This window comes from Periplaneta americana, chromosome 5, assembly GCF_040183065.1.
Source record: "Periplaneta americana isolate PAMFEO1 chromosome 5, P.americana_PAMFEO1_priV1, whole genome shotgun sequence".
In the NCBI taxonomy this organism is placed as follows: Eukaryota; Metazoa; Arthropoda; class Insecta; order Blattodea; family Blattidae; genus Periplaneta; species Periplaneta americana.
The window spans coordinates 186,365,908-186,393,573 of NC_091121.1; the positions used below are offsets into that span (position 1 = coordinate 186,365,908).

The 27,666-nt window shown below is 35.2% G+C and overlaps 1 protein-coding gene across 4 annotated transcripts in view; it reads left to right on the forward strand.

Moving 5' to 3' along the window:
* Positions 1-27,666, forward strand: part of Rab3-GEF (Rab3 GDP-GTP exchange factor) — a 265,816-nt gene that overhangs the window by 153,683 nt on the left and 84,467 nt on the right. For all 4 annotated transcript variants that reach the window (XM_069826882.1, XM_069826883.1, XM_069826884.1 and 1 more), the window contains one exon: positions 16,648-16,815. In XM_069826882.1, the coding sequence (XP_069682983.1) occupies positions 16,648-16,815 (168 nt within the window). The remainder of the gene's footprint in view (positions 1-16,647; positions 16,816-27,666) is intronic.

Below are 27,666 nucleotides of genomic sequence, written 5' to 3' on the forward strand. Positions count from 1 at the left end.
GAAACATCTTCACTTTAGTTTGAGGAGAGGGGAGGCCATAACCTAGAAGTCAAGGACTGAAATTCATGGTATGATGTAATTTATAATTATTATTAATTATGGCAGAGTCAATAATTTAGTTCTAACTGCGTGTTGAACTACAGAGACTGTTGAGAAACAGTGGACATCGATACGTAGGTGAAGAAAACTGATGAAAAGATAATGGCAGACAAAACTGAAGTGTTTAGAGAGAAAACAGCCCATAGCTACCTTGTTCATCGTAAACTCTAGGGGCCGTATTCATAGACATTCTTAGCGCGGGCTTCCAGTGGATGATCAGCGAACTAACGTTTTTCGTATTCATAAACCAGCCAGTGCTAGCGATATGATATGATATGAATCCTGTACAAGTCGATAGCCGGGGCTAGTTGCGAGTCTGTTCACACCCTATGTATCGAACTTGAGTGCTATTTATTAGAGCTTGAGCCCATGGGAATGTTGGCAAGTACGTAATATTTCTGGGAAGGCCTTAAACTTTCTATTCACTAAAAAAAAAAAATAGTGGAATGCCTTGTGATAATGTTACGGTTTCAGTTTCTGGTCTCGAATTCTGGCCATTTTGAATTATTATCTCAGTGAGAAGGAATTTGACAGTATTAAAATTTAAAATGTACTACATATTTTCATAAAATTTTTCAGTAGTTATTAAGTCCAAGATATGAATTGTCATGTTACTCTGATTTTGCCTGCAATAATCGCCTGACTTTTCATTTGTAGATATTAAAAAAAATAAAGAAGTTTAAATTTATCATTCACTATTAAAATTACACAATTCCAATAGTCAACTTTTGATTACCAATGAAAGTTAATTTAATATCTCTACAAATATATTCAACAATAGCTTATAACTCGAAATGTGACGTGTGCAGCAATAATTACAACTTGATTTGTTGTTTATGACGAAGGGTGTGCAGTGAGAGGAAGTATATGAAGGGGTGAGAATTATATAATTGTAGTCTGGATCAGCTTACTTAATACCGTAAGTGTAAAAGCTAACCATTTTTTCCCAATTATTACATAGCTAGATGATTATAGTGATTTTCTAGATGTCAGGTTGAATTTTCTTTTACCAATTTTATTTCGAATTTCGAGTACTGACAAATACGACGAATGGCAGTTATTTTCTGACTGTTATGTTGGGAGCAATAATTTTGGTTTGCAATAAATGAAACAGATGAAATGGAAGTATAACCACAGTCTAGTATATACAGTCACGAAGCTTGAGTTGTGAGGGTACTAGGAACAATAGACTGTGCCAATACTATTTCGCATTGTCTGTAATGAGGCAATAGTAGCGATCCTAGTGGTTAGCAACTATCTATGAATGCATATTTATTACATATTGAGCTTCGTGACTATATATATTAGACTGTGGTATAACTAGACTTGTGAAATTTGAACATAATGAATAAGTAATTAGTAATACCGGTATTAATGAACTTCTAAACTTTTATTTTATTTGCTTAAGTACTCTTTGTCCCTTGTGGCAGCTCACAAATGGTGAAAAGGTTTCTAAATTTAAATTTATCAATACATAATTCATTTGTGTTGTGTTGTGATTCCAATTCATCACTTTATTCAAGTAAGCGTAATTAAATGAGATATAACTTATAGACCTACTTGGTATGAAACATGCACGTGGCTAATGGACAGAGTTTTATTAAAATGTCCAAGAGAGAAAATAGCATGGTAGCGACTTAGGAGAATGTATTTTAACTTAAAATTTTTAAGTAGAGTATGCATTTCAAGTGATATTCTGTTTTCAGAATTCGTATTAATCATTTCACGTGATCAAAATACATTTTTAGGTTAGGTCTCGTGAATCGTAACCTGTATAAGGAATGAATTAGCCTTTTAGGAATTACTCTTACGTGATCGTCACTATAGTCCTAAGTTACGTGGCCAAAATTTTACAGCAGAGCAGATTGAAAGTTTAGAGTTCAATGCTATTAGGTGTGGTATCATAGGTTACATTCAGCTGGAATAGCGCTAAAGCAGCGAAAACATTGAATGCCTTGCTGACTGACAGCGCTTTGGTTTCACTGTAATAGCGGTCGCCATTTTTTGTAGAAACATTTTTTTCGTTACACTTCCACTGCTCACTCAGCGAAGGAACAAGGGTGTGGTTGTTTGTAAACACAGCAGAATTTTGGAATCAGGCAGTTCAGCCCCTCACAGCTGCTGCTACTGATCAAAAAGTTGTTGTTTTCTAATGCCAGGCATTTGACAATAAAGTCATTTGACCTCTTGCACTCCAATATTTTTCATAGATATGCTGATCAAAAAGTAATAGCTGAGTTAGCGCTGTCCCAACTGAATGCAACCGTAATTTGTTCGGCATATACTTTGTGATTGAAAGATCACAGTTTTGTGTTGCCCTTTTCTGCCTATTTTAATATAAATGCCTAATTTACAAAATAAATGCTTTTTTTTTTGCCTTTATTTGATCTATTATTTATTAATTTATTATTAAAAATTGCCTACAGGTGTATTTTAATTTATTTCTATAACTGCTACAATGAAAGTGACTTCACCGAATGTATATTATTGTCTTTCAGTCAGTTCATATTCTCTTTGCAACAATGAGTGCTGCCATGCAAAAATGTATAACAGTAAGCGTTTTAATTATCGCTTGTGTTTATTTGACAAGGCAACAATGAGTGTGGGTGTAACGTTATTTTTGACGGTTATTTTTTTTTCAGTTTTCATTGTGACATTGGTTGTAGCTAGCTAAATATTTCATATCGCAACATATCAGTACAACCAAATACAAAAATACACTTTCCAAGGCTACTGGGAAGAAGATTTCTTTGCTTCCAACAGTAATTGCAACATTTAGTCGAAAATCTCAATTTGCATTCGACTTATGTAAAGCTTTTCATGCTGCCGAAATCGCTTTGTGGAAAGTGCAAGGTTGTGGGTCTAGTGCAAGGTTTTTGTAATTGCCTTTTATTGCGTATTTTAGCTGTTTATAATGCCTTTTTGCCTACCTATTTTAATGATTCATAATGCCTAAACTTCCAGTCTCTGCTCATAAGTATAAGAAATGAATTCACACAAGAAAACATTTTTGTTAAAGTGTGGCTTTGGACTATCTCATTTCCACCCCTTCATATATATGAACAATAAGTCGTAGTTGGAGTGCAGTAAATGCAATAAGGAGGATTACAGTAATGATAAATTCGCATTCCATATATTGGGATCATTCATGGACAATCTGTACTTGTTTAAAGGACATTCTCTTTGATCAGTTATTTTTAAGATCATACATTTTGATCTCTGGAATGAAGAAACTATGAAAATAAACATAAATAATGAAGCCATTATTATAAAAGAAGCAGTGAAATGAAACGATCACTCTTCTCTCCGGCACTATTTCGAGTAGCTTTATATGCCTTCTGGAAAAGAAAAAAAAAATGTGGCTCAGTACTGTTATTGCCGGCTTTCTTGTAATTATTGACACTTTAAATTCCTTGTACCATTTAAAGGCATGAAATCGAATTGATGGCTAATGGGGAATTGCTGCAACTTCTTGAAAATTGAAGCTATCGCCTTTCACATTTTATGAAATTAAATCACAGCTGTGCTCTGTTTTATTCACTGAAATGCAACATCACGCCTTTATGCACAAAATCCAACTGCTTAATAGGGCACAGCCATTGTCAGTCTTTCACTCTAAAGTGCAATCAAACCTTTCTACAATAGGGCTTCATGTGAAGCACAAGTTGTAATATCCCCAGTGGCACAAGTAAGTAAGATAAACTGTTAACTAAGAGAAAGTATTTGATGGAAGTCCTGACCCACGCATCCAAGCTTAAGAGTAACATGTCGAATCTGTAGTGTGACTTAAAGTACGGTCACACTTCGCTACTTTTGCTGCACAACTTTTCTAATACTGCAGCTGCAAAAGTTGCGTGTCGTGTTCACACTTAAACCAAAAGCAGCGCGCTGCACGCTACTTTTCGTGCTGCACAACCCGAGTGCAGCAAAAGTTGCAACTGGAGGTTGCGAGTCTGTTCACACACAAGGCGCTACTTTTGCAGCCGCAGTCATGCTGCAGGTTTCCATCCCAGTGATGACTTTTCAATATACACACTCTCAAGGGAAAAAATGGAACTCTGCATCATAATCCACAGTTAATTCCTGCTTTACCACTAAAATCGTCCGTAGCTGCATTTAGATTGGCAAGAGGCCATGACTGTTTGGCCAAACACCTGCATAGAATTGGAATATATCAGTCCCCTAACTGCCCATTGTGCAACTCAAACCAAGAAATGGATTCGGAACACCTCAAAATCTGTGCTTCAGTGGCTGGCCATGATAATATCTTTGAAAAATATTGGAGTACAAGAGGTCAAATGCCTGGCATTAGAAAACAACAGCAACAACATTTTGTGGTTACGTTCTCATTAGAGTTTCGGATTATGAAACTCATCCGATAGCTTACTTATCTATTATAATATATTATTTGCTTTTCTGTCCTACCTAACTGGTATTCAGAAATTGGCCTTATTTTTACTATAAAGCTATTAAAAAAACGCCTATATACTTAAATAATAACCAACAGCATAATCATGTAATCGAGCCACTGGTATAGCTCTATCGGCTAAGGCACTTGCCTGCCGATCCGGAGTTGCGTTCGGGCGTGGGTTCGATTCCCACTTGGGCTGATTACCTGGTTGGTTTTTTTCCGAGGTTTTCCCAACCGTAAGGCAAATGCCAGGTAATCTATGGTGAATCCTCGGCTTCATCTCGCCAAATACCATTTCACTATCACCAATTCCATCGACGCTAAATAACTTCGTAGTTGGTATAGCGTCGTTAAATGACCAAGTTAAAAAAATCACGTAATCGATGTTGGCAACCCTCCTGATTGAAACTACGGTATGGATAATTAAAAAAATGAATTATATCGTCAGCAGATATACTCTGATTGTGGTATACATTCAGTAACTATTACAAATCATTTATTTTCATCACATGTAACATTAAAATATATCCAAACAATGAAAGTATCATTGGGACATTTGGGTGGCAACACTGGTCGCAACCACTGCAAAAATTTCAACAAAACTGATATAAAAAATGCTACAGTTTGCAAATGTGCAAAACATTTTCACATGCCGCTACTTTTAAGCTGCGCGCAGCATGAAAAAGTACCGGGAGCAGGTTCGGCAGCCGCTACTTTTCGGGTTGCACCGTTGTTCACACGTTGCAGTACGAGAGTTGCGCAGTTTTTTGTACTGCAGTGCTGCAAAAGTAGCGACGTGTGCCCGTACCTTTAGTGGGCACTGCTTGTGATGCACCATGTGGGTATGGATCTATTATACTCCATCGAGATTGATGATGATTAATGGAGAAGTAACAGAACGGTGTAGGGGAGTCAGGGATACCCTGAATAAACCTGCCTCGAAAATTGTCTTTGTTCATCGTACATTTCATTTGGACTCATCAGGATTTGAACTCGAATCTCCAGCATGGAAGTCCGATATTCTAGACTTTCAGATAACAGTAGGCTAGCTATGTGTAGGAAACATAATGTAGCCCAACAGAAAAAAGATTCGGAAGACTCGCAAGAACAAAGCAAGCAAAGTAAGCACTCTGTGAAAGCAACGCAAAGCAAGACCATAAAGAATTATAAAGAATTAATGCTACCGCTTAACGTCACATTAATGGTACTCTCAATTAAGATGCGCTATCGGGTATTCCAGTAGGCTTACTATTGATTATTGAAAATCGAGTCGATATTTTGAGCTTCATTATCACAAAATCCGCTTGAAAAGTTTTCTTTAAAAGCAGGATCTTCCTTAAACTGGGTTTCTTTAAAAGCGGGAATTAATTACATTATTGTTGTTTATGGTAATTTGGCTGGGATTTAAAACAATTATTGCTTAAAAACAGGAACGTTAAAATGGAGTTTTACCGTAATTTTCCAAAATGTTTGGACCCTGCGTAATAATCCATGGTGCTACAGCCCGTGAAGGGCCTAGGCCTCACGCCCACATGTCGAAGCAGAGGTGAACGATCATCCAGCCAGAATGGAGGTATCGTGTGGTTAGCACGATGATCCCCCCAGCTGTTATAGCTAGCATTCGCAACCGGATTTCGCTACCTATCGTAGCTCCCCAAGTGCATCACGATGCTGAGTGGGCACCGGTCCCATACACTGGCCGAAATTTCATGAGAAAATTTCTTCCCCCATGAGGACTCGAACCAGCGCGCATTCCGTAATGCGAGTCCTAGGCAGGATGCCTTAGACCACGACACCACGGCACGGGACTTGGACCCTGCGTATGATTCGTAAATCACTGCTATCCCTTTGAGAAGTGGAAGTGGTGTTTTGACGGAATTTTTGTTATTCTTGCACAGTGTGGGCTTATTAAGTTCCCCAGAAATAAAAGTCACGAGGATTCGGTTCGGGATCATTAATTTCTTGCATGGGAATGTTGGTCACGTGTCCTGTGATTTATTATGTTGGAAAAATGGAAAATTATATTTCCTTTTAATTACATTGCCAAATGTGGTGCAAAATCAATGATGTGTAGCTTTTTACTTTTTCTAAAATTCTATCTATAATCCTCTCACTGTGCACTGTACTTGTCTTTGGCATCACGGAAGATAATATGATGAAAGAGATTAGGTTTTTTGGAGTTCTTGCATCTTGGTAATTTTGTAAATAACAGAATTTGAAACAGTCTATAAGAAACTGAGAAAGATGATGAGAATTTTACAGGCAGTAAAAGTCATCAAACTTGTTCTTGTTGAACTTCATGGGCTGGCTGTTAAACCATCTCATTCCTACATAAATTCCCTTTGTGCAATAGAGTACCTAATCAAGGCCATTTTACGCTAGTAATTAAACATGAACACACCAGCACAAACATACAACTGCACTTGATTGTTCACTACTGCTGTGGCCTTTGTTGTAACAGCACATGCCTTATAAGCTCACCAGACGACAGAAGTGCCTTGTAGCAATGTAACAGAATTTTACTAGCCTAGTGTGGAAGTGAGACATGGTTTCCTTTAAAATATAGAAAGTTCCTGAAGAATTAACAGAATAAAAAGTGTTAATATATGATATGAATTAGAAAAGAAATAAGAAACGTAAAATTAAACAGCATCATCGTCTTAAAAGAATGGTATCAAGATCGATTAATAAAGTACATACACAGTAAATTCAAAAGAAATGAGATGCAAGGGAAAACCGAGAAGACAGATGGTAAGATTGATTATTCTTCAAGGAGAAAAAATATTTGATTTTAGGGTAGCAATAGAGAGAATAATGTGCTTTTGTCTGGGGATATCAGTAACTAATCAAACTTTAAGGATTACTGACAACTCATGGATTTTAATCTGGAATTACGGAAATTTATCATTTCTTTACGACAATTCATGTGCCTTTTGGTTCTGATTACAATACAAGTTATTGTCCATCTTGAATCTTGCGTATACTACTTTTAACACTTAAATATACATAAATGATTGATTAAATGGCAAACTTACTAGTGTTAAATTGTATAAGCATGTGTGGGTTACAGTTGTTTCGGTGTAGCCTTCACACACATTTAATCAATAATTTACATGTTATTGCCTTATTGTGCGTGCTTATTTATATTAGCAAAGTCATTCCAAAACCTCCGTTTTTCTATACAAAACTGTACATATCCTAAATGTAAGCTGTAAATATTCAATCAAGCTGGAAAGTAAGTATAGATAGTTGTATCTTGGATTTAAATATTTTTCCCCCATCCTCTACCTTCCTAAAGGGACAATATATCTCCCAGTTATGGATGTACTGCAACTTCGTGATTTGTTGTGGTTGGGTTTACTTCGTTTCAGGAACCAAATTCCTATATCTTGAATAATATAGTACAAATTCTGGAAAATATATAACTTATTTTTCTGGAATATTGTATTTTAATTATACAGGGTGATCTGTTTGGGTATGGATAAAATAAAAACACTGTAAAACATTTCCTACTGAACTTTATTTGTTGAAACTCTGTGCATACAACACTGAAAGATGGGAGATTCCTCAGAGCTCAACATGACCCCCATTGCGCACCCTGCACAACTCATAACGGTGATGCAATTCAGCCCATGTCCGTTGGAACATAAGAGGGGTGATTTGTTGAAAAGCTTGAGTAGTTTATACTCTCAGATCATCAATGTTCCTGGGTTTCTGTGACTAGACAATGTTTTTAACAAAACCCCACACAAAGAATTCAGGAGGGGCTAGAACTGGGGAGTTTGGGGACCAAGCCAAGAGATAGCTGTTTCTCGTACTGGGTTTCGCCTGCGACCTCCTGCATGTTTTTTAACACAGAACCTGTTTCTACAAATGTTCGATACCAGAACGTTATAGAATCGTATTTAGGTACATTACGCACACCAAACTCACGTCGAAATTCCCTTTGTACTCTTTTAACACTCTCAAATTCAGCATACCAAAGAACACATTGTGCCCGCTGTTGATTTGTAGTAGCCATTTTAATCTACGATTTTCATTTGTCCTTTCAGATTATGCATTGTAGATTGTCATATATGGAAACTCCCATCTTTTAATCTTAATATAACCAAATACCTTACTATAATAATACCGGACAGCTGTGTACTAGCAGCATTGGCGTGAGTGCGAAAAATCGCGGACCTGACATCTAGCGCAGAGGGATGGAATTACATCCACATATACAAATATTAACATAGAGAGATTTGGACTATTGTTTAAAACGTGAGTTACTAAATATGGAATTATATATGAAACATTTAAGAAATGTTGAATAATATTTAATGTAAAATTATTATATTATATCAAAGCTGCATATTATGAGAAATATTGCATACTTCATATTACTTTCCGTAATTAATTGTTACATATTTTTTCTTTGATTTACCGAGACAAAATCAATCTGATATTAGGAATGAATTTACAGTAATGTTTTATATATGCATTGCTGGCAACTGGAAAGATAAAATTGATAATAATCTGATGCTTGTAATAATTAGTAAAGGCATGTGGACAACAATAAAACTTAATTTGATAAAACCTTAAAATCCAATACATTTTAACTTCTATTCATTTATTAGGTCTAAATAAAAAAAACTAATTTGTATTTTTCTATCAGCACAAAGACGAAGGAATTAGGCCTACTAAAAATGTTGTTGACTCACGTTTTATGAACTGTCAGAAATCGAAAGTACGATTTGGAGCAATTTGTAATGCTGCAATTGTCACAATTATAAACAGCACACACACCCCTGGCATTTTAACACTACTGGGTGTTCATTTCAAAGTGTGTCATGACGTCACTGTTGTTGGGTCACCGATTTGAAGCGAGTTTCAGGTCATATGTTAGAGAAGTTGCCTATTATTTAAGGCGTTCTTCAATCTGAACTTGAGAACGTGTACGGTATAACTTGAACGTCGTAGCAACAGATGGCGGTCTGTACGGTCTGTGTGCTACCATAACCTCTTTCGAACTGTGTTTTGCGCCGGCAAGTCGTACGCAGGGTATTTGTTATCATCTGTTGCGTACGGTAACATTCCACAACACAAATCAAATGCTCCGTGTCCATGTTGACCGTCGAAGTTAATGTCAACAAATACGTAAGTAATCGTCTTAACCCTCTCCCCATATCCCGACAGTACGTATTTCCAAACAGCTCACATTCCTGCCACTACTGGCGTTACCGTACGTATCGGTACGCACTCTTCAGAATGAACGCCGTACTTGCTAGCCAACTTCTCTGCCTCTTAGGTTATACACCTGAGCTGCGGAAGTGTAGGAAGATTGAATTCTCTAGGCTCATCAGCTAGCCACATGACGGCATACAGCGAGCCAAAACACATTTTGAACTGAACACCCAGTAGTACTAATTCATAAAAGTATTAACAAATTAACTAGCCCAGCAACAATATACATTGCAGTTGATTACAGCTTGTTTCGCGAGTATCTCCATCCCGGCAGGTAGGTAGCAGCACCATTGTCGTTCGCACGTAAAACTGCAAGCTGTCCGGTATTATTATAGTAAGGTATTTGATATAACAAGCAAGAAATTTTTCCTATTTTCATAATAGCTTTATAATAATAAATTAATATTATCCATACCCAAATGGATCAGACTGTACTTTCTTTCAGAATTAATAATTTTCATTGTTGATTAAGTTGTGGCTCAAGATTTTTTTTCTTTAGACTGTGTGATCTGGGTTGGGAACAGCTTTTTGTTGTGTCAGTGTCTGCTTGGTGTGAAGATGTAGTAACAGCTTTCGTTGTGGCTGTGTGTGTTTGTGGATGGGAAACGTCTCAGACTCTCAGAAATTAGAGGAAGTTCTTTTTCTTTTTAATCCTAGCAAATTGTTTGAATTTCTTTACTTCTTGAACAATAGTTTGGTTTCAGAAAGATTGTAATTATTCACAGAAACATAAAACTTTTACAAAAATTGTTACTGTATACAGAGTGTAACTGAAATGTCCAGATAAATGTAGTCCGGATCATCTTACTTAATACCCTAAGGGTGAAACCTAACCATTTTTCCACTGTTACTAAATATGCTAGTGGATTATAGTGTTTTTCTAGCTCTCAGGTTGAATTTTCCTTTACCAACTTCGTTTCGAATTTCGGATACTGACAAATACTACAACTGGCAGTTATTTTCTAACTGTTATGTTGGCAGCAATGATTTCGGTTTACAATAAAGCAAACTGATGAAAATGGAAGTAAGTAAATACATTTTTAGGTTAGGTTCATGAATCGTAAACTCTTTAGTTAAAGCAATAAATTTCATGTTGCCTGACAAAATAAATTGTAATATTAGATCATACTAATCCTAATTACCAACATAATACGCGAGAAGTCCAGGAGGAAAATATACTATTTCATAAATTATTGAACAATTTTAGGAAACACCTCGCAACATAAAGATGAGATGTGGTAAATAAGCAACACATTGTTATTGTTAACACTACATTATTATAGTACCACAGTCTAGTATATACAGTCGCAAAGCTCAATACGTAGTAAATATGCAAACATTAGGTAGTTGCTCACCACTAGGATCGCTAATATCGCCTCATTGCAGACAATGCAAAATAGTACCGTCACAGTCTATTGTTTCTAGCATCCTCAAAACACAAGCTTCGTGATTTTACCCTCTTTGATGATATCTGATATTAGTTGGCAACACTGAAGAGACGGGCAAATTAGACTTTTAGGAACTGCTCTTACATGATCCTCACTATACTCAAAACACTAACAGACACAAGAGAAAGTGTTTTTATGAAAATACAGCGGGGAAATTGTAATTTTTTTTAAGTTCTAACTAAGAGGTGTCTTTGATTATTTAATTTTTTCGCGTTTCGAAAATTAAAATTTCTTGTACATATTTTAATATGAACCATTTTCGTTTCTTGTTATAGGAAACTGACTCCAGCAGTTTGCCTAAATATTTCACTTACGCTCTGTATAAATCCTTAGTTTATAAGTACCCAATGATTGAAAGGTGCAGAAAATGAAGGTGTAATGTATCTATACCCATGGTGATGTTTTCTGTGCTATGAATAAGACAGTATGCTTTGAGAAGTCCATGCAGGATTGAAACTACCTAATATTGAATTTCTGTTTATTTTAAGGATAGTTCTGTTGCAAACTTACGTGATGATGGATAAGATCAGAGCTTAACAAGTATTTTCGTACCTATTGGTTAGATAGAAACGATCTCTGACGCAAAACTTTAACCTGTTAGCTCTGTATGATGAATAAATTATTATTTTTTATTGTAATATCGTGGAAACTTAGTATGTCTTCAGAAACCGAGTGTAAATGAAGTCATGGTTGTTATGAAGTTCACAGAACTTATTTAAACGACTTAAATTCTGTTAACTACAGAACTGCAAGTATTAGAATCGTTGCATCCTCTGAATACAAAAATTAGTACAGTATTTTGTTATTATTTTTATAATGTACTCGCTGCCATAAGATTTTAACATGTAATATTTATTCACTTTGGAATATGTATGATAGGAACTTTCTTGTGTTAAATATTAACGTACCTTGTTAACATGTTTCGACCTATTTTCGGTCATCTTCGGAACTGGTCGCTGTTGGTCTTGGCGCCTCTTGTTTCCTGTGTTTACTCTTTGACTCTACACTACAAACGCACCCACACAGGAAACAAGAGGTGCCAAGACCAACAACAACCAGTTCCGAAGATGACCGAAAATAGATCGAAACATGTTAACAAGGTACGTTAATATTTAACACAAGAAAGTTCCTATCATACATATTCCGAACTAATATTTATTGTTGAAACATTTGAATTGTTAAATTAGATAATATATTTTTCTAAAAAAATTTATGAAAAAGTTAGTAACAAAACAAGTAATTTAAAAAAAAATGAAATACCTTAGAAGTAATGAAGTTGAAACCACATCAGGTGCTTTAGCTTAGTTACTAAAAAATAAAAGATATTATTGAAATATGTTCCAGTAAATTAGTACAGTAGAACTTGGTTATAACGACATCCAAGGGACCTTGAAAATTATGTTGTTATAAACGAGTGTCGTAGTAACCGAGATTCATATTATCAATCTAGTGAGGTGGAAAATGAAAAATAATAAACGTAATTAGGCTTATTTTAGATTTATGTATTCACTTTTTAGCATACCATGAACACAATAAAATACACGTACAATTATAAATACAGTATTCTGTATTAAAACAGTTTGTTCAGTACTCACCAAACTTATTTACTGAGGAGTGAAGTAATCTGTCAATTTACTCTGTTGTCTCCTACTTGCCCAATATACACTTTCTAAATTAAATTCTATGTTCATTATTTCAGTTGCAATTTCACTGCTCCTTCTCCTAGCTTCATACTCCCTCCTCTAGCTTATAGAAATGTTAACAATTCTAATGGCTTCTAATGTGTCACTCACTTCTTTTAGTGGCCATACTGCGTTAAAATGCGTGCACTTAGTGAGAACTTCCTGTCGAAACTGACCGCATGCAGGTACTGTTAATACCGCATGAATTCGGGCAGGTTACAATGGGATGGGGAATCTGCCTGCATTCCAGAGGTCTATGATAGAAGGGAACAGTAAAGAATTTGCTAGATTTCAGCAAAATATTTGTTAAAATACTTTGGTTCTTAGAAAATTGTATTCCAAACTGAGGTTGAAAATGACGTTATATGCGAGGTAGACGCATATACGTTTGTCGTATTAAGCAAGGTAGGAAAGCATATGTCTTATGGGGAATTAGTTGGGACCACAGAATATTTGACGTTATAGGCGAGGTGTTGCACAAAACAAGGTTGCTATAACCAAGTTCTACTGTATTTGTATTAACATGAGTTTTGTGTAGATCGAAATTGACTGACAGTGAAATGGAATTTAGAGATAATATTGTAAATGAGTAAGAATATATTTGTTTCTTCATAGCAGATAATAATTTTCTTCATTTAAGTGCCTTCCATGTTGTGGTGCATGTTAAAAACCTTTCGATAATATTTCTGAGACAATTGCCTCTTCTTTTCTCAACACTGATTTGTTTTAAAAAAAAACTGTATATTTACTTCCTGTATAGTTCCAACTTCAAGATAAAGTGAAGAAAAATTGACAACTTTTTTCATAAACCTAATTTAGATATCATTTGTGTTAGTGTGATAATACGAAGCACTTCATTACAACGATAAGAGATTTTACAGTGATGATCGATGCTCAGATGTTTGGGCTCTTGCAGAACGAATGGAGTTAGGTTAGTATGTAAAACTTCGTCATATAAACTCCTCAGCAACTCAGTGCTACATGGATCAGTGCCAGTTGCATGTTAGAGGGATTCTTCACATCCTTTTCTTTCTTTCTGTCTTTCTTTCTTTGTTTTTTTCTACTCATTTCGCATATTTTTAGTTTTCAGTACGAAGGGGCCACAATTTCTTTTTACTTTCTGTTTTTGTTAATTACAGCAGAGGATGTAAAGCAAAGAATCAGTAAATGAAACTGACTTCGTGCAGAACTGTAATCTAGTAGCCTATGTAGTGATGTATGCAAACTCATTCTATCTTGTGTAGCGACACCCACATGAAGTTTTATAAATGAAGACGCAAGCTCAAGAATGCTATTATTTAGATCTTTAGAACTCTCTTAGACACGAAATTCAAAAGTTTTCATGTACATACATTATTAAAATAATTACTTATAATTAGGCCTCTGGTATCAGTACCATACTTTGTAATATACCGATATATTAGATTTTGATTATTTTACAAAAAGAAATATATATATATATATATACATACAGGGTTAGTTAAAAGTCCCGCACCACCTAAATAACTTTTGAAGCATACTGTTCAGTGACACGAAACTTGGTATGTGGGGATAACCATATACTAAGAACTCAATAATGGTATTACCGAGTTTTTTCAACTTCCGGTTTAACCGGAAGTAACTCCAACTCTCTTATTTTAAATGGAACACCCCATATATTTTTTTTTATTTTTGAGTAGTGCTCATTAAGAGCTTTTCAAAAAGTACCCACACTCGATACTTCTGTACAAATTCAGTGTTGCTAAGTCAAGAAAACAGAAAAGTGTATCAAATATTAAAATAATAAAATACTCCTTCCTTAACAAAAACAAAACAAAGCTAGCTCACTTTCTAAATTATGTGTTCAAATTGGTAGCCCTCAGCTGCTTTACAATGTGTCACTCGATCATAGAAATCATTTAAGGAATGATTTAACGAGGCTTTAGGAATATCTTGCACCACTTCCATTTTTATTTAGCAACACGTGTTCACGTGTTCAGACCTCGCATTCTCATCTTGACCTATCTAATCCAAATCTTACTGAATTTAGTTCGTTCAGTCATAGATGTGCCTTCTGTTGCCAAATAGGCATGAAAAGAAAGCCTTTTTAATACAAACGCAACACTATTTAGAAAATAGCAAACAACATAGCGCAACCACAGTCTACTATATACAGTCGCGAAGCTCAATACGTAGTAAAAATGCAAACATGAGTAGTTGCCCACCACTAGGATCGCTACTATCACCTCATCATCGCAGATCTCTCTCCTATCAGCCGACAAAATATGTTACACTTTCGTTGTGTTCTTTTGGAAAAATTAACACCTTCCTTCCATTATTGAAATATTAAATGCATAAAGTTAATTTATTATTTTAATGAAGTATATTAAATTCCACCATAAACTCGAAGATACCTGCAAGAAATAACTAATATAATTTTTGTTTGTGCAAAACGAACTGAAATTTACTATAATAGCTTCACTCATTCAAGATTATAGCGATAATTAACTATGAAACCAATAAATATTAATTTGCATTTCCCTTTACAACAATAATAATGGAAATATGAATTAATGGAGTAACTTACGTGTACCGGTACTTGTAGTGTAGGCTTACGTAGTTAACAAAGTGGGATGAGGTTAAGAAATAATAATCACACCAGAATTGGAAATAAAACGTGATCAATAAATTTTATTGTAACAGACTTTTTCTACATCTCTAGTAAAGCAACAAATAAAAATAACAACAAAATTAAAAACATATCCTTTGAAGAAAAAAGTAGGCCTAAGCAATAATAATCCCACCAGAATTGAAAATAAAACGTGATCAATAAATTTCATTAAATCAAACTTAACTTTTCTACGTCTTTAGCAAAATAACACACAAAAATAATAACAAAATTAATAGCTACAATTAAAAATATATCCTCTGAAAAAAAAAAAGTAGACCTAACCTTTATTTCTCTGGAAATTTAGCAGCCTAAGTGACAGAACTTTAACCGGTATCTAATGTCCTTTCGGTTAGACTGAAACATTTCATTGTGAAATTTAAGGATATAATGTATTCTAACAGTCACAAAGAACTTCAAATTAAGAGTTTTGTTTCTGCACAGCATTCTTGTGGAAACCCAGGAACCTTTCTGAATCTTTCGGAAACCGGAAAAAGGATAACTCTGGCCTCTTTCTCTTACTGTTGCTACAATTTATAGCACTACAAACGTCTCCTCCTTGTCCCATATTATTATTCCAATTATTATATTTTAGCCATTAACATTTTCATTATAACCAATAACGAACATTTCACAAGCATCAATGTGAAATACACAAGGAACTAGCACTCGATAGAAATATGACACAGTCAAAAGTCGACCATGGACAGTCTATTGTTTCTAGTTGCTAACCGCTTGGAGCGCTTTATCACGAGATTTGCAAAAAAACACCTCAAGCTTCGCGACTGTATATAGTAGACTGTGGCGAAACTTGATAATTATGAAATAAAGTAGCACAACGTGGTAATCATGAACTTCATTTTGCGGGAAGAGAGGACAATAATTAAAAGAAAATATAAAAAAATATTGTGGGCCTACCAGTACAGTTTTGTACTTATGATATTCAGTAAGTCTTTACATGCTTCTGAGTATAACTTGCACAATGTTGCAGTATAGTTTGTTAAGGCATAGTATAATCAATGCAATAAGGTGACAAGAAAATGATTTCAATGGAAAATTAGCAGAACATTATTTTGCATCCTCTGCTGCATTTCACATTCCTTTATTTTGATTTAATTTTCCGTTTTTTTATAGGGTGGGGCTGAGAGCACTTTACACGGCTCAACCGAGGGTGTTGCATCTTGCAATGCTTCAGATGCCGGCAGCATTATAACCAATCCTGCATTTACCAGGCAAAGGGTGACTGGGCACCAGGCCTCGTTCAGAAGCACAGTGTCTGATAGCGAGATAGAACAAGGCAATGTAAGTGATCCACCCCCCCCCCCACCCCCCTCTAATTCTGAACCCCCCCAATTTGGTCGGCTCTGGTTTCCATCCCTACTGCCAAGTTCAGAGATACTTGTTTAGCAATTTCATCTCTTAACACGCAGGATTTAATCTCTACAGATACGTTTTTCTAAAAGAACTACTACTTTTAAAGAAGCAGTACCTACCGTATTAAATATTGCAGGTTCTTTCTAAAATAACAGATTCCTATGCTTAGGTCCTTTATATCTCTCAAGACCTTTAAACTTTATTTAAATGGAATTAAACCAATAGAAACTGAATTTCTATGTTATGTGGAAGATTGTACACTGAAATATGAGAAGGCGAAAACATTAGACAGGAATTCAAGATGTTAAACATAATAAATTTAATGTAGCAAAACAATATGAAAAGAAATGGAAAGAACATACAGAATAAAGAGGTAATTATGGGTCAAAATAACAAAAGATGACGAGATCAATAATTTTAAAACTCTTTGGGACTTAACATGATGATTATGATGTTGATGATTTTAATAAATGTTTAATTTGACAATGTACAGTCAGCACAAGAATGATTGTGTGTGCTTGCTCAAAGATTTGATGCTCTGTTCACATAATTCTTACAATAATTACAGTAACACCCCGATAAGACGCTGTTCAAGGGACTGGAGTTGGGCAATACGATTCTTTTTCAGAAGTCGATTCCAACGATTCAATCATACATTACGAATCGATTCTAACGATTCGTTCACGATTCTTCTCAGTCTGCAATTCCAACTATTCTTTTGAATCGTCAACGAGTTCACGATTCTTTCTACTCTGCGATTTCAACGATTCATCAAGAAACGACTTACAGGACACTTTCCTTTGCAAACCACGCGTAGAACAAAGACGTTCTACATCTCTCGCATAGATGGCATAAGAGGCGAGACATTGGATTGTCTCTTTCTCATTGGCTGGAACCATTCAGCACGACCTCCATTAGTCTACAAAATTACCCAAGATAATGTTTCTTTTATCAACTGAACCTTATTACGAAGTACATTTTTTGCATTGCATCTCTATTTAACTATGCAAATTTCAGGTTTGTGTTCATTATTTTCCATACTTAACAAATGCAGTATTTTGATTTCACTCTCGCCCGGGAGTATTCGGCACTGTTCGGAAATTTCCGTTGACAGGTTACATCAAACAAGTAAATAGAATCGTGGGTTATGATACCATGTCAATTCGTTAGTATTCTTTTGAAGGACGATTCGTTACGATTCTTTTGAACGACGATTCGTTGATACCACGAATCGATTCTTACGATTCTTTATTATTAGTCGTTCGAATGAACTATTCGTTCACGAATCGACCCAACTCTACAAGAGACCGCGTGTAAACCACGTATTAACCGGGACCGCGTATTAGGCGGGTATACTAATTTTGACTTGTATACAGTATCTATTAGCATTTTTCTTTATTGAAATACATGATTCATGAAAGGTAATACAGTATTACTCCATTATGTAATTACTGTACTGTACGTCAAAGACATTTACAATATGTACTGTACTTAATTCTTTCAGACAAAAGTCATTTATAGTTGTTTGCCGTGTGCGTGTTCTCCAAGTCCTCATGTTCACCACACTTCAGTTTCTGCGATTACATCCTCCCGACGTCGCAGCTGTAGTGATTGAGTCGCGATTTTTTATTATCGTTCTTAATGTCAATGATGGGATTCCTAATGAATCAGAAAGTTGTTTCTGAGTAAGAGTACTGTTCTCATCGTACTTTCGTAAGATTTCCAATTTTTCCGACACAGAAAGGGCTTTTCGTTTAACACTCATTGTAATCACATTCACAGACACTTCAATACACTAAAGGACAACAAACTGCCCAGCAAATATTTCCAGAATTTTATTACGGCAGAGTGAGGAATGTTGTTTGAGAGAGAGGGTTAGCAAGAGGGTGAGGTATTGTAACTGTATGTAGGCTTTAACCATGCAGATAAGGAGTCGAATAAGAGAGAGTAACAAGAGGGTGGGGTATACTAAGGTATGAAGTATGAAGGTTTAAATGCGCAGGTAAAGGGTCGAATACCAATACTTTTCAGGTTAATGGCACCAGTGAGTTCAGTGACCAAGGTGTTTCATTGCTGTTACAGTACATTGCTGAAAATTACATCGAAAATATTCCACAAAAACAGCGTATTATGCGGGACTTGAGCGCAACAAACGGGATACTTTATAAAGGTGTTATATATGAAATGTGCAGGGACCGGACAAAAAAAGCGTATTACATGGGATAGCGTAATAAGCGGGCGCGTCTTATCGAGGTTTTACTGTATTCGTTATTTAAACTCAGTTCTCTAATCCTGTGTTTGTTACTAGTACATTAGTCTTGAGAATAAAGTGATTGAATAATAATAATTCACTATACGAGGTTCATCCAGGAAGTAAGTTCCAATGGCCGATAAAGAAAATAAAAACATCAATAAGTAAGAAATATTTATCGCACTATTTACAAAGATTTACTGGCCACTTCCCAACATAGTCACCACCGTTGTTGAGGCATTTATCGCACTGGTGCACCAACGTTTGTATGCCCATATCATGGGAGTCTGTTGCCAAAGTCTGGAGCCATGAAGTCATTGCCATCTGTGCCTCAGTGCCGTTGTGGAAACGTTTTCCTGCCAGAAAGCGCTTCATAAGACAGAAGAGATGAAAGTCACTTGACGCGAGGTCGGGGCTGTAGGGTGGATGGTCGAAGATCTCCCATCAAAACTGAAGCAACAGATTTCGTGTGATGAGCACTAATCATCTTAGACTTTTACAGTTACAACAACATTGCTCAAAATGCCCATCATGGGCGTCGACACACTTCTGAGTACGTTGAACTACTGTTCGAGCAACGTTTGTGAAAGTGTCCTCAGCGATTGCAGCACTTGCCGTTTCAATTTCTTCCCAAAGTGCTGCTAGTGTAGCTAGTTTTGTGCGGTATACAACATTCTTAAGAGTCCCCATAGATAAAAGTCCAACGGAGTTTGATCTGGAGAACACGGTGGAAACTCAATCGGACCTCTTTGTCCTATCCAGTGCCCTGGAAGATTGTCATCAAGGTACGCATGTACATCTCGTGGTAATGTGGTGGTGCACATCCTGTTGGAAGTAAAATTCCTCATTTCCATAGAGCGTACGAATGGCTGGTAAGGCGGATGTGTGTAACATGTTCAGGTACACTTGGCCAGTTACTGTTCCATCACAAAAGAATGGTCCAATTAGACCCCTAGATGACAACCCACACCAAGCATTAATTCCAGGTAAATTAACAGCCTTTTCCACAAAAACATGTGGATTGTTTGCACACCAGTAGACACAGTTATGCCAGCTAACAGTTCCCTTCAACTTAAACTGTGCCTCATCAGACGAAACAACTTTCCCTATGAAGGCCTCATCCTTTTGCACCATGTTCCGACACCACTCACAGTACTGCATTCTCTGATCAGGGTCATCTTCATTTAATGCATGCAAAAGTCTTGGGATGAAAACTTTCAACTTTGCTGTTTTAATAATACGACCTACACTGGTTCTGCTAATCCCAGTCTCACATACATATTGCTTTGTAGATTTCTGCGGTGAGTGCTCAAAATGTTCCAAAACCATAGCCGAGGACGTGGGGCTTGTTGATGTGCGAGGTCTCCCAGATCTGCCCTTATAAACATCGCATACGGTACCATGAGTCTCAAATTTGTCACGAATGTGTGCAATTGTTAATCATGGTGGTTCTGTTCTGTACTCATGTCTCCATTACTGTTGAACTTGGACAACATTCTCGGTTCTCCAAAAACACTTCAAAATTGCTTTCTGCTGTTGAAACAATAATCTTGGCTCCATTTTGTTGTTGATTGACCTGTAGCGCAGCAACGCTAGCAGAACGTGAGTCTCATCTGTTTACAAGACATCATACTACACATTACTGTTGTTTTTTGGTCCAACTTGAAATATATTAAATAGATATCTCCTGTCAAAGTGTGTATACATTTTTTCGGTACCCTCTGTATATATATTTTTTCATCCAGTTCCTAGGTGTGGTAGTTTATTCTGGCATATATTCTACATAGAGACACCAAGCACCTAGGTACATAATCTTCTTATGCAACTACTGAGAATGTGATGTTTTAAACGCAGTTTTGGGACTTCTTCATTTGCACTATGAAGAATACCTCCAAACTTATTTGTGCTGACTGTACAATGGCCTGGTGTGTTACTTGATTTTGATGAAATATTTTAATTTTGTGACTTGACAAAAAATGCTCTTTCCATAAATGTTTTATAAATCAAGTCCAGAATATTTTAGTAATGGCATTACTTGCGCATATCTATTAAATAAGCGTATTTATAGCATGTGATGGAAAATGAAATTTTTTTTTTTTTGAGATGAGCACTTAGACTTCGAAGTAGTGATAACTTTTGATAAATTACATACCGGTATATGTTTCTTTATTTTCTGAAAGAGTTATAATAATGAGCCTTTTAATTGCAATATCTCTATACATAATATACTGTACTTATCTTTTTCCTTCATTTGTTTTCTTGTGTCTAGTCAGATTTTGTCTTAATCTGTAGACTATACGGGCTTTCTTTGAACTGGCACTAGAAAATTACAGGGTGAGCTAGTGACATGGGGTCAGCACTACGACACATTTCCATGTAAGACAGTGCAGGGCACCACATTGATATCCACATTTCAGGCGAGATTCTAACCCACGCACATTTGTAACTTCCATGGGTATAAAAATTGCGTCTTAAATGGCGTGTACAACATCTGTTGCCAATTTGTCCTTTGAACATGAAAAATCATAATATAAATAACCTTTCATCTTGAAGGATATGACCACGGCTTTGAAGTGATTCTGTTGAAGAAATTTGCTCTGCAACATCTCTGAAATCTTCATAGGTTATTACAATGGACAGAAACCAGAGTGCTTCTTACCCTGACTCCGATGACATGACTGCATTCACGCCTATCCATCCTCTTAGATATTAATGCATGCACTAGTAACTTATATTTTTCCCCCATTGTCTGGTGTGATTAAGATGAAACTTCAGTTGTTTGTTAAATAAAACCGAGTAAATAGTTATAACTAATTAAAACAGCTTACATTGTAGTGTCATTTGCAGAGAGAGTGCAAAAATTAATTCTTTTTATATTCCCACTTTTCTAAGTATGGCGAAATTATTATGCTACCTACTACAGAATAATATTGATGTTGAGATTTTCACAGAAATGAAAGTTTTCAGCCCTCTTGGTAAAGAAAGTCTTTGTTTTATGGCATACTTTCTGTCTGTCCGTCCGTTCACCCATCTTTTCAGCTGTGTACTTACACTTTTTCTTCAAAATAATTGCTTTGATTTTGTTCGTGTTCAAACTCTACAAGTGAAAAGTGAATTTACGACGGGAACACATGGATGAAATAATATAATTTTGTTTGTTAAGTAAATACTACTGGAGTAAAACTTCATTTATACATTTTTATGGGCATCTGAAAAAAAAAAAAAAACAAATAAGTAAGAAAAACGTTTAACTGAAATTGCATTGTTTAGTAGCATGTGAATATTTTACAACAAAATCAATTATTTTGGACTGCTTGGATTTGCTTGCACCTAAGGAATAAACCATGACCTCAAATTGTGATAACTGTTGCATAATTTGTTCGGTTAAAAAATATTTTCAGTTTGGAGAGGTATTAGGCAGGGCCAGATTTAGGTGTAGTGCCGCCACCTAGGCAGTGCTAAAATTTACCACCCCCAACTCCCACAAACAGTTTATGAGCAGATATTATACAAGTCATGTTTAGTTTAAATTAGTCTTAAATGAAATGTTACATTGCAGAAAACAATAAATTACTGGAATCAAAATACATGCTTCTTACTTGTGAATTATAAAGATTTCCTTCGCAATTTCTTCACAGAGAAAGCATTGATGATGTCATCAATTCGATCTGACGAAACACATCACATCAGACTCGATGCAAAGAAACATATTCAAACTTATTCATTGTTGAAACAAAATTGATTTGTGAAAGGCAGGCTGTGGTTTATTTTTAAATTTGTTTTATTGATGATGTAATATAATTATTATGAGTATTTCATATTTCGATAGGAAGTATAGAGTAAATTAAAAAAAAAAAACTCAAACTCTTAGTGAAATAAACTTTTCATGTTGAATTATACAGTGCACATGCTGGAGAGTGATTAAATAGTATTGTTGACGATATATTATATTGGAAATGTAACTGAGAGTTCTGGTTACTATTCATAGCGATAAATAATAGACACATCCAATTTGATTTTCAACAATGCATTCTTGTTTATACAAGCAATTAAATTTAAGCAGTTTCACAGTATAATAACGTGATATGTGATACCACACCAGCATTACAATATAATTTTGCAGCTGCACACTTTCCTTTTACTCTCGCCACTACAGCGACAACGCGATAACAAACAATATTCGACTTCCACGAGGTGTTCGATAACAGACTTCAAAAAAGATTTACCAACAAATGTTTTAAAAACAAATTTCACCGTAAAGTGGGGGGGGGGGGAAGGAAGAGAGAGAGAGAGAAAATGCCGCTCCTCCACCCCTCCCCAGAAATTGTCGCCCTAGGCAACTGCCTAGGTTGCGTAGGCCTAAATCCGGCACTAGTATTAGGGTAGTTGTGCGATCACAGCTTTGGTGCCAGATTCTCATTGTTTAAAATATTCTGTTCCCCCGCCTCTCCGTAATAAACCCTGTGGTGTGAGGACGCTCACATATAGGGAGACCAACTTTTGATCACAAAAATACGAGAGACTTGGTCCCGACACATTTGAGCACAATGTTTTGGTATCTAAAGCCTGGATACATTGATGGAATGGTTTATATTTGTAATATAAAACTTCAAATTTATCTATAACGCAAATATAGTACGAGTTACAACTAGGGTTGCCAACTTTTTTTGAAGCAAATACGGGAGACTAAGGAATCGACAAAATTTTAGTTAGGAAATATACAGATTATTCGGTTCAGTTACTAAAAACAACTTTATTCTACACTTCGGCAGCTATGCTTAATTTAAAAGTATTTTGAAACAGATTTTGTTTCGTGTAATAGTTGAAATCAACTGCAGTTTTCAGCTCTGATTTGATTAAATGTGTCGTGCTCCTGTTTCGAACATCTGTCCAATTATTGTTCATGAGATGAAACACCCCCTTTGTATGAGCATTACTACTTGGTATGCTTTTAGAACAAAACTAGCCAGTTTTTTTCAAATTAGAACATTAACACTGTTTTATTTTAGATGGGTGAGCACTAAAATCCATTTCTGGCAAGCATTACTTTCTGCATATTTTAATGCCTGTCTTAAATAACAAAATTCATCATATAAACAATTATCATTCACGGTAAAATCAAATGTTTAGAATTTTACATTATGCAAAAATAAGGGAGAAAAATGCTAGAAGAGAAAAATAATACAGGAGCTGGGAGATTGTTAAAAAATAGGGGAAAATACGAGAGATCCCTGGAAATACAGAAGGGTTAGCAACCCTAGTTACAACACTGAGTACAATAATAATATTTAAAAATACAAGGTTTCTCAGTTTTAATGTATATTTATATTTGTCCACAATAAGCTGCTGAGCATTAAATTTTTTATCCTGCTATGCAAATTGAAAAAAAAAAAAACTTCTTACAATCATATATGCATACAGGAACACCAAAGATTAACACCAAAGATTACATGTTTACAGGAACTGAATTGTACCCACTAAACTATCGATATTAATGTCAGTTTATATCTAAATATATTTGGCTGGTATTATTATTATTATTATTATTATTATTATTATTATTATTATTATTATTAGATTGCATTAAATATTGTCAATCATCATTGATAAAGAAAAATATGGGAGGATTAGGAGAACAATACGGGAGCTGGGAGAATCCAAAAATATTAGCTGAAATACGGGAGCTCCCAGAAAATATGGGAAAGTTGGTCACTCTACTCACATACTTCTCTCCTCTCTTTGAATGGATTCTCCCACTTGCGCATAACAAGTTTACTGTGGTCAGCATGTGCCAGGACAAATATTGGCAGCTTCGAATTTTCACGAATTTCAAAGCAGACTGCGTCTTAACTGTGAACATGCACTGTTTTTCACGTTCTTACATTTTCATGGCAAACTTAATTATTTCAAGCAAAATCGATTAGAATGTATAAATGATGTTTTGTATCTCCTGGAGTTTAAAATACGATTGTATAAGTGTAAAAAACTAATTAATGAAAAATGGAAAGTAATGGGAAGTAAAGGAATTTTGCCAGGACCTCAGAATAAAAACTACAAAAAGGAACAAGTGTGAAAATCACTTAAATATAGAATGTATAAAAGAAGTTTTACTGAAGCCCTTATGCCAAAATTACAAAAAAATGGTTGGTTTAATAAAAATGTGCTTAGGATGATTTCCTCAATTGTTCTTCTATAGAACATTCCAGCGAAAAGTACAGTTTTATTCTTCGGCCGCTGGGTCGCATGGTGCTTGAGTGACTGCTGGAAACCGGGCCCTAAAACTCACAGCACTTCACCGATTTAAAACGTACATGCATACTTACTAACCATAATATTTAACATTAATTATTATATATTATATTACAGAGGTGTGAAAATTATTAGAATAATCTTAATTTTAAAGGTTTTTCAATAGTTCCTTCACAAATATTCATTGAATTGATGAATATTGGTATATAATATTACTATACTGATGTAGGATATATTTACTACTAAAAATGCTGGAAAGCATTATTGTACATTGGTATTTTTCTTATTTTACAATTGTTATGGGAATTCAGAAATTATTATATTATGTTGGCGGAATTGGAAACATCAAAAATTAATTAAGAAATGCTTTAAACAAATTGTTCTTTGCGTTTACATTGTTGTGAAGGTTCAAATGAACGTATACATCTGTTTTGTGCATATAATTTTTTATGTTTCCAATTCCGCCAACATAATATAATAATTTCTGAATTCCCATAACAATTGTAAAATAAGAAAAATACCAATGTACAACAATGCTTTCCGACATTGTTAGTAGTAAATATATCCTACATCAGTATAGTAATATATACCAATATTCATCAATTCAATTAATATTTGTGAAGGAACTATTAAAAAACCTTTAAAATTAAGATTATTCTAATAATTTTCACACCTCTGTAATTACACAATTTTGTACTCACTCTCTGACAGTAGCTGCTGGAAGTGTTGACCATTTTGTGCTATACATGGTTCACATCGCCATAAAAAACAATCTTCGTCAATTTTTTCTTCTGTAAGCACACGCAGTTGTGGTTGTTTTTTCTGTCAGTTACACAACCTGTTTCAATAAACGTTTTAACTAATTGTTTTGTTGCCCCCCCCCCCCCCCCCCCCGGTCGGAACTGGGCAGCCTGGAAAACGATTTTTAAATTTTCGCCTTGTTTTGCCACAAGATTTTTTTTCGTATATAATTTTTCACAATGTATGTACGTTCAAGCACAGAATATCTCACCATTACGCATCTCCACGTGGTAACTGAATGAGTGGCACAGCACGACACAACAGTGTTTATAAATGATCTTGCCCCCCTTATAAAAGATGTAGGTCATCCCATATTATTTGCAGATGACACAAGTATAGTAATTACAGCCAATAACTCCAACACATTCCAATCTTCAACAGAGGAAATTCTCTTCAAAATATGTGACTGGTTCTCAGTCAATAAATTAGTATTAAATTGTAACAAAACTAACATAATTCAATTTAAATCCTGTCCAAATTCAACGTCGCAAATTTCTAGCGCAATAATTAACAATACATCCCTATTAGAAACAACAACAACCAAATTTCTTGGCTTAAAAATCGATAATGTGTTAAATTGGAAAAATCATATTAAAGAAATTACCCCGAAACTAAATTCAGCTTGTTTTGCTATTAGATCTATGCAAAAGATAGTAAATATCAATCAATACCTTAAAAACAATATACTTTGCATACTTCCACTCGGTAATGAGTTTTGGAATAATATTCTGGGGAAATCCCACAGATAGTAACAATATATTTCTATTACAAAAAAGAGTAATTAGAATAATAGTAGGTGCTAAATCTAGGGAATCGTGTAGGACTATTTTAAAAAAACTACAAATAATGCCCATGGCTTGTCAGTATATCTTTTCATTAATAGTCTTCCTCGTATGTAATCGTGGAAACTTTGTAACTAATTCAACAGTTCATAGCATAAATACACGTCAAAAAAATGACTTTCATACTCCATCGGCAAGTCTATCGTGCTATCAAAAAGGAGTGCGTTATATGGCAGTAAACGTTTTTAATAGCCTCCCTATCAATATAAAAAATGAAACTCAAAACATAAGATTATTTAGGGCCAAATTAAAGAAGTACCTAATTTCTCACGCCTTCTATTCTGTAGGTGAATTCATGACATTCAATAACACTTCATGAAATTTATACTAAAACTTTCTGTTGTACTAGTAGACTATATTGTAAATCTCGTCTGTATATATTTCATCTAGACTGTGACTATAAATTAAGACTTTATAATAATATTAAGTTTTTTGACTTGTTCCATATTCTAGCTGTAAGCAATGTATGAATACCATGGAATGTTAATAAATACAATACAATACAATACAATACACAAGTCCTCTGTACGTATTTCAATCTCAGACTGACCAGTCATTGAAATGTTACACGAGGTATTGAACGCTGAGAGAGGGGAGCTAGCCGTGCGGTAGTTGCTCAATCACCGCCGCCATCTA